The 15,933-nt window shown below is 47.4% G+C and overlaps 1 protein-coding gene across 2 annotated transcripts in view; it reads left to right on the top strand.

Annotated features, from left to right (window-relative positions):
* Positions 1-15,933, top strand: part of LOC308287451 (inositol 1,4,5-trisphosphate-gated calcium channel ITPR1-like) — a 190,134-nt gene that overhangs the window by 157,640 nt on the left and 16,561 nt on the right. For both annotated transcript variants that reach the window (XM_080728624.1, XM_080728623.1), the window contains one exon: positions 13,003-13,178. In XM_080728624.1, the coding sequence (XP_080584750.1) occupies positions 13,003-13,178 (176 nt within the window). The remainder of the gene's footprint in view (positions 1-13,002; positions 13,179-15,933) is intronic.

A 15,933-nucleotide genomic window follows, 5' to 3' on the forward strand; every position in this document is an offset into this window, starting at 1 on the left:
TTTCCCTGGGATCTCACAGGGAAGCCGAACACCTCCCACTTGATCTACAAGTGAATCGAACGACGTAGGTCACAGACCCATTTACCCAAATCCGCACACACAGGAAATACGAAGCTTTAACTGTCTTAAGAAACAAAATGTGGACATCAAAAGCACAATAAAAATAGAAACGGGCACTTGGTTTACTCCAAAAGGCGAAAATAGTCAATTGAGGACATCAAAAAGCACAAAAAACTTGGGATGCTCCAAAAACAAAATAGTGAATTGCCAGCTAACTAAAGGAGGTCGGTTCAATGACAAAAGTACAATAAAAATAGAAACAGGCCTTGGTTTACTCCAAAAGGCGAAAATAGTCAAATGAGGACATCAAAAAACACAAAAAACTTGGGATGCTCCAAAAACAAAATAGTGAATTGTCAGCTAACTAAAGGAGGTCGGTTCAACGACCTAACTCCTCGACTGAGAGCAGGTATACCCTAGCTCTCAATCACCTCACAGAGAAACACCCACTTACTAAAAATAGAAAAGGGTCTGGGTATCCCCAGTGAGGATTTATTCCTGTTCTTCAACTGGTATTAGGATAACCAGCCTCCGCACGTCCCTGCGGAGCAAGGTAGATGGCCCCGACCCTCCGGCTCTCCGTACTTGCGACCAGCTGATGGGTTGACTTGGACACGTTCGCACCACGACATCTCGCACAACGCCCTGGCCGTCTGGCACCGCCTCCACGACTCGACCCAACCGGAACCGACCACGAAGAGCATTCTGGTCGGCCACCCACACCAGGTCACCGACGGCGACATTTCGGACGGGAACGTGCCACTTCTCCCGGATGAATAGATGAGGTCCCGCTAGCTGGCTCCACCTCCTCCAGAACTTATCTACCTCAATCTGGACAGCCCGCAGTCGGCTGAATGTGTATGAGGGAAAATCAAACTCCAGGGCATCTCCTTCGGGCCTCGCCCGCCCCAACAGCAATGAGTTGGGTGTTATGACTTCCACCGACTCTTCCTGAACTTGAGCTTTGGCGCCAATGGGCCTCTCGTTGGTCAGATTAGCAGCCAGGTACAGAAGAGTCTGGAACTCCAAAGCCGAAAGATCCTCTTCCTCACCAACACTGCTCATTGCCTTCTTCAGCACACGGACAGCTGCCTCTGCTGCACCGTTACGATGGGGTGAATCCGCAGGGCTAAACGCCCACACCCATTCAGTACCAGCCACTGCCGCTTTTCTCTGGACGTCATCCTTGTCCAAGTCAGCCAGAAACCCATAGAGGGCTTCAAGTGCTGGCTTTGCTCCCACAAAATTCGTACCTGGGTCAGACCAAAGCTTCCTTGGATGGCCCCTTAGAGCAGTGAACCGCTGGTACGTCTTCAGGAACCCCTCAGTAGACAGATCTTCGACCAGATCCGCATGAACAGCTCGCGATGCCATGCAACTGAAAACGATACCCCAGACCTTCTTCTTGGACCGCCTCTTCACCACATCCCTGACAGTGTAGGGGCCAAACAAATCCAATGTAGTATACTCGAAAGGAGACGCTGGTGTTGACCGTTCCACAGGGAGGTCACCCATCACTTGAGAGCCCAACTTAGCTCTCTTCTTTCGGCAGTGTAGGCAGGAGTCGATCACCCTGCGTGCGACTCTTGGCCCCTGCACCTCCCAGGCTCGTCTCCTCATCCGTAGGAGAGTGCCAGGGATCCCCTCATGATTAGCCCGGTGAGCTTCTTCAGCTAGAAGAACCCCAATGCGCTCCCCATAGGGGATTAAGGGAACTCCAGCTTTTTCTTCGTTCACAGCTTGAATGCGACCATGACACAGTAACAGGCCCGTCTCCTTGTTCTTGCTCACTACTAGACGGTTGAGCGTTGTCGTGGGAAAAGACGCACTTGCCTGGGCTGCCAGACATAAATCAAGGAACGCTGCCTCGCGCTCTCCGACTGACAGAACAACCGTCCACTCCTTCTGCCTGGCTGCACGATCCATCAGGTTCTGCACAACTCTGCGGACATAACCAACTGCTCCACAGAGCTTGGTGAGCGAGCCACATCTTGTTAAGTCCATCTTGTCAATGAGGTTCGGCCCCCACAGCTTCTTAGTCCAATCAACCAATACCACCGCAGGCTCTTCACCGACAACTGGCATGTTGACGACAGCTGAAGTCCCTAGGCCATTGGCCGCTGAAGCTCCTCCGTCGACGGCGGCTGAAATCCCTCCATCATTGACTGGCGAGGCACCGACATCATTTCCTAACACAGAGCCACGTCTCTTGGCCTGCGCTCTAGTAGTGACGGCTGAGAACGCCTTTCTTCGCAGTGCTCCAACAGCCTCCCGGGATCCAGCAGCCACTTCCGCTGCTGACTTCATCGGCCATTCCTCTACGGGCATTTCCAAGAAGCCGGGGCCCCTCTGCCACAAGGAATCCTCACCCAACTGCTCAAGGGTGCATCCTCTTGTGACAAGGTCAGCAACGTTCTCTTCCCCGGGAATCCACCACCAGTCAGATACGGGCCCGGCCTTCTGGATTTCGCCAACCCGATTGGCGAAAAATGTTTGGAACCCGTAGCTGTCCCTCTGTATGGCACCCAGCACCGTCTGGCTATCTACGAAATGGACCCATCTCTCCACTTCCAACCGTCCGTGCTTCAGCATGTGCCCCTTCAGCCTGGAAGCGAAAACAGCTCTGCAGATCTCAGCCTTCACCGCATCACCTTTCTGGTCCAAAGGAGCCAACTTAGCCTTGGCCTCCACCAATCTGACCTCGACTTTGTCTTCTGTCTCCCAGCGAAGGTAAAGCACTGCCCCATAGGATTCCGAACTCCCATCAGAGAAGGTTATTCCCCAGGGCTTCCCCACCCAGCCTGGAGGAGTAATGCACCTGGGAAACGTGATGGATTTCAATTGAGCGTACTCTTTAAACAGCTCAATCGCTCTTCCCCGGAGCTCGTCGGAGAGAGGCTTATCCCACGTGTCCCTGCTCAATGATCCCGCTTCCTGGAATGCCCCCCTCACCAGAATAACACCTTTCTGCTTGAGAGGCGTCGCTAGGCCCAGAGGATCATACAGCCCGGCCACCTGGCTCAATAACTCACGACGTGTGAGGGGGTTTGGTGTCTTTCCTTCCACTTCCTCCACAGTGAGATCAAGTCCCGTTCGTATCTTCTTCTTTCGCGCAGAGAAATTGATGGCCACCATGAGGAAGAGGCAGTCCCTCTCCACGTGGTAACCAACCCCCAGCGCCTTATTGTCTTCCTCTCGCAGTTGGTTAGGCAACAAGACGGTCTCACGTTTGCTCACGCTGTCCCCCTGCCTCCCACTTTGGCCAGACCGCACCCAAGGCTTCAGGTGAAACGCCCCGGTCGCCAGAATGGTCTTCACGCCCACAAGAATGTCGTCCAGTCTCTTGATGTCATTGTGGGAGGTCAGCAAATCGTCAACATAGGAGTCGTTCACGATGACGCTCTTCTCATCTACCATGCCGTAGAACTGAGGCAGTCCAGCGGTTTCGCGCATGGCCACCTGAGCGATGCAACCAGCGGGTTTGTCGCCCATATTTACGCGGACCACAGCGTAGTCCTCAATGTCCTCTTCTGGGGTGTCTCTCCACAGGAAACGATGCAGGTGCACTTCCTTATCTTCTAACCAGACGGAGTTATACATTTTGGAAATGTCACCGATGGCAGCATACTCCCCCTCCCGGAACCGCAACAACACCGCTCGGATGGGGTTCAGGACATCCGGGCCTTTTAGCAGGATTCCATTCATGCTGACTCCTTGGAACTCCTGGCTGCTGTCCCAGACTATTCTTACTGGCGTAGAGGACGAATGCGGATTAGGTGCCATGAGGTGATTGATATACCACACAGCCCCGCTCCACTCCTCAATCACATCCCTCGACAGTTTGACAGCAGCCCCTCTCTCGACCATATCGTGCACCTGCTTAGCATACGTCTCCTTCCACTCCGGATTGCGACCGAGACGCTTCTCAGACTTCAAGAATGTAGCCAGAACCGCACTGCGATTATTTGGCAGGGTAGATGGGTCCTCCTTCCAGGGATAACTGGCGTCCCAGTGTGGCTGGTCGCTGTGCACATCGCTCACCCTGAAGGTCAGGCCCTTTTTAATCACCTCGAGCTCTCTCTCTTGCGCTAGAGACATCTCTTTCCCGCCTGGAGCGCACTTCCCACAGCGGCAGCTACCACATAGGGGATCGCAGGCTGCCCCAATGGAATCCCACCGGAACCATTCCATGACTTCAGCATTGCAGATAGCTACGGTCGAAACTTCTCCACAGCCCAGCTCCGGATAGCTACCCACCCTCACAGCCTTGGTGCTCATGGCCAGAGTATGATGCGTTGAAGCCATCGGCGCTGTCACCTCCATGCCCAGGTCTGCATGTACGCCAGTGACAGTTTTCCCCAATGGGCTGTCCCATAATACGAGATCACCCCGCCTCATCAAACGCTGTGGAGCAAGTCGTCCCTCCTTGGCGCTGATCAATAACTCCACTGTTGTTGGCCGCTTGAGATCTCCAGCTTGTGGAAAGAGCCTCTCCAAGCGCCCTGCATCCACTGAATAATCTATCCTGGCAATTTCGTCAAGTCCATAACAGTCCATCTTGTGTACTGCTCTCTTCGTTGCCACTTTCAACTCCACAGTGAACTTCTTCGTCTCCACTGTAGTCTCCATCCCAGCCACCCCATGCACGAGTAGCGTGACAGGTTCCCCATGCAACCCCAGCCTCTTTGCTGCTTGGTGGGTTATATAGTTCGTGTCGGAGGCTAAGTCAATCAAAGCACCAACCCAGCCTCCCTGCTTGACCTCAACGTTGATTAACATCATGAGGACTGGGTGTAACTTTGGCCCCTTTCTGCTCACACAACTAATCGTGGAAATTGTGTTTGTGTTGGCTATCTTTAGTTCAGCTATTTGCTTCTTCAGGAGACTTATTTCAGCGGAGACGCTCTCCGGCAGCGCACCTGGGCTCTGAGTCTCTCTCTCTTGGTTCCCTTTAGCCTCCCTCTTGGCACCACCCCCCTTCACAATGTCTTTGGGAACAGCGTCTTTGGTGGGCTGAACTTTGAGGCACAGCAAAAAATGGTGGTCCGGAGGATTATCTGCCTTCTTGCACTCATCGCTCCTGCACAAAAAGTTCCTTCTACATGCCCCCTCATGGGGGTCCAGACATTTAAAGCAAGCACCTGCCTCCTTTGCAAGGGCCCTCCTCCCAGAAACCGCCATCTTTCTGAACGTCTCACAACGATACAACAGGCCCGCATGCCCGTCATCTCCGCAGGCCAAACAGGAGCCCTGGGATGGCCCGCTCCTCTCATAACTCGCTGTTGCTCTAGTTGAGGCCCGCTTATCTGGCAACCTATCCCCTATCCTTTCAAATGGTTTGTAGCGAGGCTGCGGCGGCTCACCCGACTTGGTGGGGAACGGCCGCGAAGACAGTAACTGTTCCTGTTGTATTAGAATCTCCCGTTGCCCCCGAAGGAAGAGCAACAGCGCGTCAAATCGGTTAAAGTCATTAACTCTGTTCGCTGGATCACACCGGAAGGCCAACCACCGCCCCATTAGGTCATAGGGCAGTTTGCTCTCGAGTGCGTAGACCACTAGCTGGTTTCGAAGGGCATCTTCTGACTGCAGGTCGGTAAGGTCATAAACAGCCCTCTCCACGGCTTGTATTAACAGCAATGCGTCCCTTGGATGGCTGCTCCGCACAGCAGGTAGCTCCTGTAATTCTGTGATAATTTCGTTCACAATCTGGGGCACATTCCCGTAGCGGCTTTGCAACGCATAAAAAACGTCATCCGCATTATGACAGTACTCCAATCTGAGCTCTCGCTTTACCGTGTCAGATATGCTATCCAGCAGATGAAACAATAACAGTTCGGGAGACCGTGTTGGCTCGGCCATTTCTTGCAGCCTCTCCCAATTGTATCTCCAACGGTAATAACACCTCTGATCCCCGGTGAACGGCGGCAATTTCAGTGGTGCAAGAGCAATTTTAGGCACCATAGCGGCCATGACCCCGCCCCCTGGAGCCCCGCCCGACTTGACCCTTGACGACGCTCTCGGCGGCCTCCCACTGTTGCCACCCCACGCTCCTCGTGATTGGCCCTCTTGTTTGACGGCTCCGCCCTGTGTGGCAGGCATGTTTGGTGGCAATTGTTGGGGAAACGCCACCGATGCGCCACTACTGTATGGCGTTGAGATCGGCGGATTTTGTGACGTCCCCTGCATTTGCGTGCGTGGTGTAAAAGTCATACTACTGGCTGTCAGTGGCAGCCTGCTGGGCTCCAGTGTTAGCGTACTGGGCATCGTCATTTTAGCGCTGGTCACACTTGTACCGAACTTGGGCGGCGGCGGCGCCCGCCCAGGCGACGGCGCCCATTTTGGCAACAAGCTCCCCATTATACTTGGGACGCTATGTGCATACATCAATGAGCCCTCATCTGGTCCACCGTGGGACGGGGCCCCGTCCTCATGTTTCTCCTCCTTTTCATCCAGATCGGCGGCCCTCTCTTCATTGTCCATCTCACTAGTCATACTAGACTCATAATTGTTCATTTGGCTCTTTAACACAGCAAGAGTTTTTTGGCTTCTTTCCGTGATGCTCATAAGATACTGTTTTAGTAAGTCTTCCTCACTTTCAGGGATCAAAGGAACCCACTTTGCCACAAATTCGCCCAAAAGCTTGACAGCGGTCTCCACTCCTGCACGCACCCTGGCATATGTTAGTTGCGACATCTCTCGCCCTTCTTCATACTCCGCCGTGTCTAAATGATGATTGCAGTCTGTTTTTAGCCCCTCAAACCTGCGCTGCACAAACTTTTCCCATAAAGCGGTTTGGGAGAGTTGGTTCAATTGCCCGTACCTTTTGCGACGTTCATCTACTTTGGTCTTCTCAGCACTTACAGTGCTATCATAATCATCATCACCCTCCCTCAAGGTCTCCAGGTACACAGCACTTGCGTCCTCATAAGTCTCAAAACAGATCTCCAGTTCCTTCAGCTCACCCACTAACTTGTCCTCACGATAAGTGGCTATATTGTTCTGAATTTTGTTAGCCCTCCTGGTGAACAGAGACCCCTTATGCCCATATATGGAGATCCCCAGGCAAAAAACCCAGGCCCTAACTCGCCAAGGCCCTGCTTATATATATGTCCATATACAGTATGGGTATTCCCAGATGATGCCCTGTTAGGGTACCCCCTTATGCCCATATATGGAGATCCCCAGGCATCAAACCCAGGCCCTAACTCGCCAAGGCCCTGCTTGGCTTTACTAATTAAGATACATTTACCCATATATGGAGATTCCTATATTATCAATATTAAGGACATTATTAACTCATTCTGGGCGATGCCCGTAGAAACCGTAGATTTCCCGCTGTACCGCGGTGCCATGCCCGTCGAACCCGGAAGTTTAATTAGCTGTAATCATTATGAAAGGATTAAAATTATTATCGCAGATTTTCGCTGATTCTGGCTCTTTAGGCCCGCCCCCCTAACTGTATCCGGTCATTTCCGGTCTGGACCGGATCTAGCTTTCCGTATCCGGTCTGAGCCTGGGCCATAGTCCCGCCTCCGTTGGTTTACAGTGTAACAAAAGAGAAAGCTACTCGGCGATGGAACACTCGTTTTTCAATCGGATTTTTGCGTTTGGAAACTTTGATCCAGTCTCTACACGCCTGGATTATGATCCCCGCACATATCGTGCGTTTTGTGCGCGAACGTGTCCACTTGTTACCATAGCGCACAGTTGGCTTTTTTCAATGTTTTTTCATGTAAACACTGGCGGATAAGCAGGGACACAGCGTGGCAACGGATATGTCTATTTCAATGGGGTTTTTTTTATTCGAAAGCTTGTCACCGAGTCTACAGTCTACTAGATGAGTCGCGCACAGATTGTGCACGATGCGTGCGCGTGCCCACGTTAAAAGGTAAGGACAATTTGGCAGCTGCTTACTAGAGCTATGTTTAAAATGGCAGCAAAATTGTTAAGGATATTATGTTATCAATATTAAGGACATATCTGGGAATGCCCATATTTGGTAATGCTCATATATGGGCATGTTTTGACATAACATTGTTGACTATCATGCAGGGGTCTCCATACAGTATATGAGTAACTGGTCCCATATACAATCTGGCCAGATGGCCAAGAATGGGCGCGACTTCGCCCTTTAGCAGCCCTTTAGGGCGAGGTCGCATGGCACCCTGAGGTGTCTTACTAGTTAGTATACAGATATTGGTGTTACACCAAGCAGTCACTTCCAAACTAGCCATAGAGCCAGGGTTAATTAGAAGCAGGTGATTTGTGTTCATCGCCCCTGATTCCAAAACAGCAAAACAATTGCTGATCTACCTTGCAGATCTATTTTTAATATTTGTCAGCCTAGGACATTGAAGTAGTGTGGTTGCTTAACCCTGGTTTTTGACATTATCGAAACGAAGCGGATAAAAGCAGAAAACTTTTTTTGAGGCTTCTTTAGGACCTAACGATGGATTTTAGCCTTGGGTACCAAACTTTATTTTGAAGTTTACCATCGTTTTGTGGGTCCATTTCTAGCCCAAAGAAAGTTTTTTGTGCAAAACAAATGCTTACAATGGATTCAGAATCATGACAAACCCCCAGTGTTGTACCCGAACGCGTTCAAAGAACGATCGTTCATGAACACGTTCATATTTTGGGCGAACGTGAACTGAACGTAATTGTTTTCGCTTGATGAACGATATTGTCGAACGCTTGATGAACGATATTGTAGAAACGTCTGCCTTCAGCCCTTCACAATAAGGGTGCAGGAAGACTGGGCACTGTGCAGTGGGCACATAAATATTGTGGGCACCTCAATGTTAAGTTGGATGAAATTATTGCTGTGTGTGGTTCTATATGGGCTGTGTCAATAATTTTGACAAATAATAGCATGCAGCAACGTCCAAACATTTATATTATATATAAATATATATATATATATATATATAATATAGACCTATATATATATATATATATATATATATATATATATTATTTTTTAATTTTTATTTATTTATTTTTTGAATAGCCAAAAGTATAAAAAATAATATCGTTAAAAAAAGAACGAAAAAGAACTAAGTTAGTTCATTTTGGGGAACCATGAACTTCAGTTCAAAATATAGAATTATGAACTATGAAATGAACTAGTTCATTTTAGAAGTTCTGAACTTGAACTTGAACTAGTTCGTTTTTAAAGTGAACTTTCCCAACACTGCAAACCCCTAGTTAGACCCCTCACATCCTACTTAAAGCAGATTTTTTTTCTGGGTTCTCCTGTATAGAAAGTCGATGGGAGCCCAACTTGATATGGATAATTCTATGGGTAAACTTCAAAATAAAGTTTGGTACCCAAGGCTAAAATCCATCGTTAGGTCCTAAAGAAGCCTCAAAAAAAGTTTGCCGCTTTTATCCGCTTCGTTTCGATAATTTTGTTAAGCCAACCCACTAAAGCCACAGGCTGATTGTTAGAGGGTTTCAACAACTTGGGATGCCCAAAAAAGAGGCAAAAAGGCTGGCAAAGTATTGAGCCTTCTTAATCGGCAGCTGCCACATATGGTGGAGACGCTGCTACTTATACCCAAGAGACATGCTGTTGTATCATGAAGACAAACTGTATGCCATGATTTAGTAAATGTAACTTTACTGCACCTATAATATCTGTGTCCCTGTATGCATCTCCTTTGTGTGGACATAAATAAATGGTTAACGTGCGTGCGTGCGTGCGTGCGTGCGTGCGTGCGTGCGTGCGTGTGCGTGCGCGCGCGCGCATGTCTTTAACACAGCGGGTGCCCACGAGGTGTCTACGCGACAATTTCTTTGATGTCGCTGGAGGCCCACGACGCGTTGGACGCGTTTACTGTAATTCACCCTTTGTCAAGTCCCGCCCATTGTCCTGCCCCTCTCCACACCCATTGGTTGCTGTGTCTTGGAGGGACATTCAGTGGGACATCCCATCCACTGCCATGTTAATTCAGTTGCTTCATATTGTTATTCTGTGTGCTCAATTCTAATTTCAAACTTTGTTTCAATCAATTGGAGCTGCTCAGTGGCAGCATAGTGAATCAGCATATTTGTAAATGTTTTTATTTCTCCAAAAAATATGTTTTAGCTAATTCAACATAAAAAAGGCGGGACAAGGCAGATAGAGCCTGCTGGTTGGTCAGTCAGGGACCAACCAGGAGGCTAACAAAGGGTGAATTACAGTATAACTTTATATCTCACCGTTAGGTCGGGGCTACGCCTGGATGTAGCCCATTAGCCGCTAGTCGTTTCGAGTCGACGCTGAGAGCATCGCGCGGCCGTTTTTCTCCGTATACTCCAATGCATTTCCCCATCTTTAAAGCCCTTTATCTCCGATGTTTGTTTTATGGCTAAAACTGTGGCCGCGTGCGGCAAAATGTCCAAATTTTGATCGGCAGTGAACAGCTATGATCAACACTAGCCCATACAGTAAGTTACACAATAACATCCTGTCTGCGCTCATGTGACCAAGTGACGTCATCACGCATGCATTGACGCAACAGGGCCTCGTATTCTTCTATGGAAGTGCTATGGGGGCACTCAGAGGGGATGACTGGCGCCTCCTGGTGGGCAGTCGATGTGTTAAGCAGTTCAATGATATTTTTAGTTGTTTGTCACATTACTAAGACAATAAAAAATAAAAAAGTACCCTGACGTTTTTCCATTCACTGCCATTCATTTGGGTCCCCATCCAGAATCAATGGCAGTAAATTTACTATAACCAGTAAGACTCCCTATTCGGGAGAGAAGCGACCGTCAGATCACATGTATACACAAAGAGGGCTGTAACTGCCATTGCTTCCTAGTTGTGTGGGCAATGTATAGTTTAGGTTGGCAGAGAAAATGTGGGGTTAGCTGTGACATGGTGGCGTTTATGTGGGCAGAAAACGTCTAATATGTAGCTGGTGCAAATGTGTAGCAGAGTTAATGGTGTGAAATATGACAGGCACAGATGATGTTGTGGGGATCACATTGGGAGATTGATGAGAAAGCACACAGGCGCGTATTCATTTAGATGGTGTTTATTGTTGTAGAGGCAGCGTGACAGTGAGTGACATGTAGCAAAGAACACAGCGAAGACATAAGTTCAACACATGCAAGGTGTCACACAGAGTGTCTCCCATTAATATGGCTGGCAGTTGGTAAATTTACTATAATCACATTTTTGTCTTAGGAATGCAACAAATACAAAAACATATCATTGAATTCCAGTCTCCATGGTGTGAGTAATCACTCCTTTAACCCATTCAGGCCGGGAACACATTTTAGTGTATGGGAGGGGCTTACAGTACATGTACAGTATGTAGCAACATATTTGTTTTTGTAGGCTAATTTCTGATTTAGGCCTAATAGGTTAGGCCTAAACATCCTCACCGCCGTAATGGTTGTTTTGGCTTTACATGATGCCTGACATGTTTAAGGCTGACTACACACACAACTGGCAGTGTGTGTGCGTGTGTGTGTGTGTGTGTGTGGGTGCGTGTGTGCGCGCGTAGTGTGTCCTAGTTTCCGCGGCTGCTCAGACCTAGTTTAATGTTGCGTTGACGTAACCCAGAGCTCAGTACGGTGAAACCCCTTCCTCACTGCCATGCTAATCCTACCCCACACACACACACACACACACACACACACACACACACACACACACACACACACACACACACACACACGGGGCAGTGTGTTATGTAAGTGCCTCCTGTTTGAGTTCAAAGTCTTGGCTAGCAGCTCGAGGGGCCCCGGGCTCGGAGGGGTGGTGGGGGGGTGGGGTTATTTAACTGAATACTTTACATTGTTTCCCAAACAGTGGGTCGGGACCCCCCATGTTTGGGTGGCAGAGACCAATTATTTACTGCCTTTTATAGCGCCACCAGGAGGCCCACTTATGTACTGTTAAACACATTTATTTACTCTTTCAGATTTTATCCAAATGTCATCCTGTATGCAGTGTTGGGGAAGTTAAAGTTACATGTAACTGAGTTACATTACTAAGTTACATTTTGCTGTAACTTGCTGGTAACTGAGTTACATTCATATTTCTGTAACTCGTCAAGTAACCAAGATACTTTTTGGGTCATTTTTGGCTCAAGTTACAAGTTACAAGAAGTTACAAGTGAAGTTATAATTTTACATTTAAGTTTTGTTAAGATTGACGATCAAATGTCATTTAACAGTTTAATTAATTTGTATAGCAAAGGTGTCGCTATCACTATACAAGGCACCAGTCTTTTTCAATTTGTTTACAGTTAAGTTACAGTTTTACAATTGAGATGTGATCAAATTGAAGATCAAATGTCAAGTTACTTTTTCTATGTAACTTGAAACTTTATAAGTTACATTTCTCCAGGGGTATAACTTTAACTTGATCAAATTACTGCCATGGTGAGTTACTTGTAACTGTACAAGTTACAATTTCAAAGTAACTGCCCCAACACTGCCAGTATGTCTATAGACTCTATGTGATCAACACAGATCTATAGACTCTATGTGATCAACATAGATCTATAGACTCTATGTGATCAACACAGATCTATAGACTCTATGTGATCAACACAGATCTATAGACTCTATGTGATCAACACAGATCTATAGACTCTATGTGATCAATACAGATCTATAGACTCTATGTGATCAACATAGATCTGTTAGATCTCCAGTTTGCAGGAGTGGCCCCGAACGTTGTGAACTTGTTGTAAACCATGAACACAGACTGTTCCTATGCAAGCGTCATTCCCACTGCCACTGCCCCAGACAGTAAATTACAGTTTAATATAAAACCTTATCAGAGCCATCGAACACGTCATCGGTATTCAGAGACATCAAAGAGTTTCACAAGTGCTATTATAATTATTAATATTATGAGTTATTCATGTTCAGGTATGTTGGACCCTAATCTGTCCCTGTTACTGTGGTGTGTTAATATTATGAGTTATTCATGTTCAGGTATGTTGGACCCTCATCTGTCCCTGTTACTGTGGATGGGAGTGGGCGTGGCTCTGGCCATCGTTGTCATCATGCCGCAGCCAATGGGCATCCGGACCCTGGTCATCATCACCATCCTCAGGCTCATCTTCTCTGTGGGTCTGGAGCCAACGCTCTTCCTGCTGGGAGCCTTCAACGTGAGTTAACCTCCCTGTATGTCCTCCTATAAGAGCCTTAGTTAACCTCCCTGTATGTCCTCCTATAAGAGAGTTAACCTCCCTGTATGTCCTCCTATAAGAGCCTTAGTTATCCTCCCTGTATGTCCTCCTATAAGAGCCTTAGTTATCCTCCCTGTATGTCCTCCTATAAGAGCCTTAGTTATCCTCCCTGTATGTCCTCCTATAAGAGCCTTAGTTATCCTCCCTGTATGTCCTCCTATAAGAGCCTTAGTTAACCTCCCTGTATGTCCTCCTATAAGAGCCTTAGTTAACCTCCCTGTATGTCCACCTATAAGAGCCTTAGTTATCCTCCCTGTATGTCCTCCTATAAGAGTCTTAGTTAACCTCCCTGTATGTCCTCCTATAAGAGCCTTAGTTATCCTCCCTGTATGTCCTCCTATAAGAGCCTTAGTTATCCTCCCTGTATGTCCTCCTATAAGAGCCTTAGTTAACCTCCCTGTATGTCCTCCTATAAGAGCCTTAGTTATCCTCCATGTATGTCCTCCTATAAGAACCTTAGTTATCCTCCCTGTATGTCCTCCTATAAGAACCTTAGTTATCCTCCCTGTATGTCCTCCTATAAGAACCTTAGTTATCCTCCCTGTATGTCCACCTATAAGAGCCTTAGTTATCCTCCCTGTATGTCCTCCTATAAGAGCCTTAATTAACCTCCCTGTATGTCCTCCTATAAGAGCCTTAGTTATCCTCCCTGTATGTCCTCCTATAAGAGCCTTAGTTATCCTCCCTGTATGTCCTCCTATAAGAGCCTTAGTTATCCTCCCTGTATGTCCTCCTATAAGAGAATTATCCTCCCTGTATGTCCTCCTATAAGAGCCTTAGTTAACCTCCCTGTATGTCCTCCTATAAGAGAGTTATCCTCCCTGTATGTCCTCCTATAAGAGCCTTAGTTATCCTCCCTGTATGTCCTCCTATAAGAGCCTTAGTTAACCTCCCTGTATGTCCTCCTATAAGAGCCTTAGTTATCCTCCCTGTATGTCCTCCTATAAGAGCCTTAGTTAACCTCCCTGTATGTCCTCCTATAAGAGCCTTAGTTATCCTCCCTGTATGTCCTCCTATAAGAGAGTTAACCTCCCTGTATGTCCTCCTATAAGAGCCTTAGTTATCCTCCCTGTATGTCCTCCTATAAGAGCCTTAGTTATCCTCCCTGTATGTCCTCCTATAAGAGAGTTAACCTCCCTGTATGTCCTCCTATAAGAGCCTTAGTTATCCTCCCTGTATGTCCTCCTATAATAGCCTTAGTTATCTTCCCTGTATGTCCTCCTATAAGAGAGTTAACCTCTCTGTATGTCTTCCTAAGAGCTTTCATAGTGATTTATAGTTGTTTTTATTCTTAAATGAACCAAGCTCCATCCTGGCCCAAGAATTTAGACCAGTGGTGTTCAACCTGTGGTCCGGGGACCACCAGTGGTCCATGAGAGTTGGTAACCAAATGGACCCTTATCTTATGTTTAACTCTTTAGAGCGTAAAATGTTTACACGGACCGTAATTTGCTTTTGGTTAAAACGCACGCACGCACGCACGCACGCACGCACACACACAGATGTCCTCATTCCCTCTATACAGTGCTCTCCTGTCCTCGTATGCTCTCCTCTCCTATCCTCTCCTCAACTCCAGTATGTTGGTGCCAAGCTGTACGCTCCTGTACTGTACTGTACGTTACGCTACGTTCCCTTCACCCCAGCCCCACCCCACACACACACACACAGACTCTAGAAAGCACACAGTCATGTGTTGACATTCTAGTCCTCAGATGACCCCTCCTTCCTTAAACAACTTCCTCCCCAAACCGATATGAGGCAACAAAATATTGTACTTTGTCTGAGAGGCTAAATGTCATCAAATGGTGGTCTGTGGTTCAAATGCTGAATAAATAATGGACCTTGAGATTAAGATACGTTGACAACCACTGCTCTACAGCAGTGATTCTCAACCTGGAGGTCACGACCCCCAGGGGGGTCCCCAAAATATTTTGGGGTGTCCCCAGATGATTAACTTAACGTGACTGTTTTCTAGGGTGGCCACCAGCAGGACCTCAGAAAGGAGGACACTTTTCCGGGGCGCACTGTATGGGACCCCCAAATTGATATGTAGGCCTATTTAGTCACGGACCCCCTTCTCAAAATATTTTGTGCCAGCCAGGGACCCACATATTATTCCAAATTTGTACACAAAAAAAAAAAAAAAAAAGATCATAGCTTGTAGATCAGCTATTTACGAATATAGTGTAAAATAGGTTTAAAGTGGTTTAAACTAAGACTGGGTAGCCTACCTCCTTTATTTATGCACCCAAAGACCCTTCATGAATTATTTTATTTTATGATGGGCCTACAGTACACTGTATCTTTTTTGCAATTATTCTTGAGTTAAATTGTCCCATTTGAAATCTAATCCACGTGACTGGCATAGCAGAAATAATAGAACAGAGAGAGGGGAAGAGAAGGGGAGATAGCCTATATTGGTACTAGATAGCTCAGCTGCAGTTATTTTGTTACTAGTGACTAGAGGAAAACCTAGTAGCAGGCAGCACATTGAGTGGTTGCCTGTCAGTCAAAACATACATTGCGTTCTACCTTTCCTTTGCTGACATCAACCCGTTACACACAGTGCTGCAAAGTGCATGATACTCTTTTGGGCAAATGTGAGCTGCAGTTCATACACCGTGGGTTTCATCCACAAGCATGGGAGGAGCGACTGGACCGTTCAGTGTGAACA

Source organism: Nannobrachium achirus (assembly GCF_963921795.1).
Source record: "Nannobrachium achirus genome assembly, chromosome: 6".
Lineage (NCBI taxonomy): Eukaryota > Metazoa > Chordata > Actinopteri > Myctophiformes > Myctophidae > Nannobrachium > Nannobrachium achirus.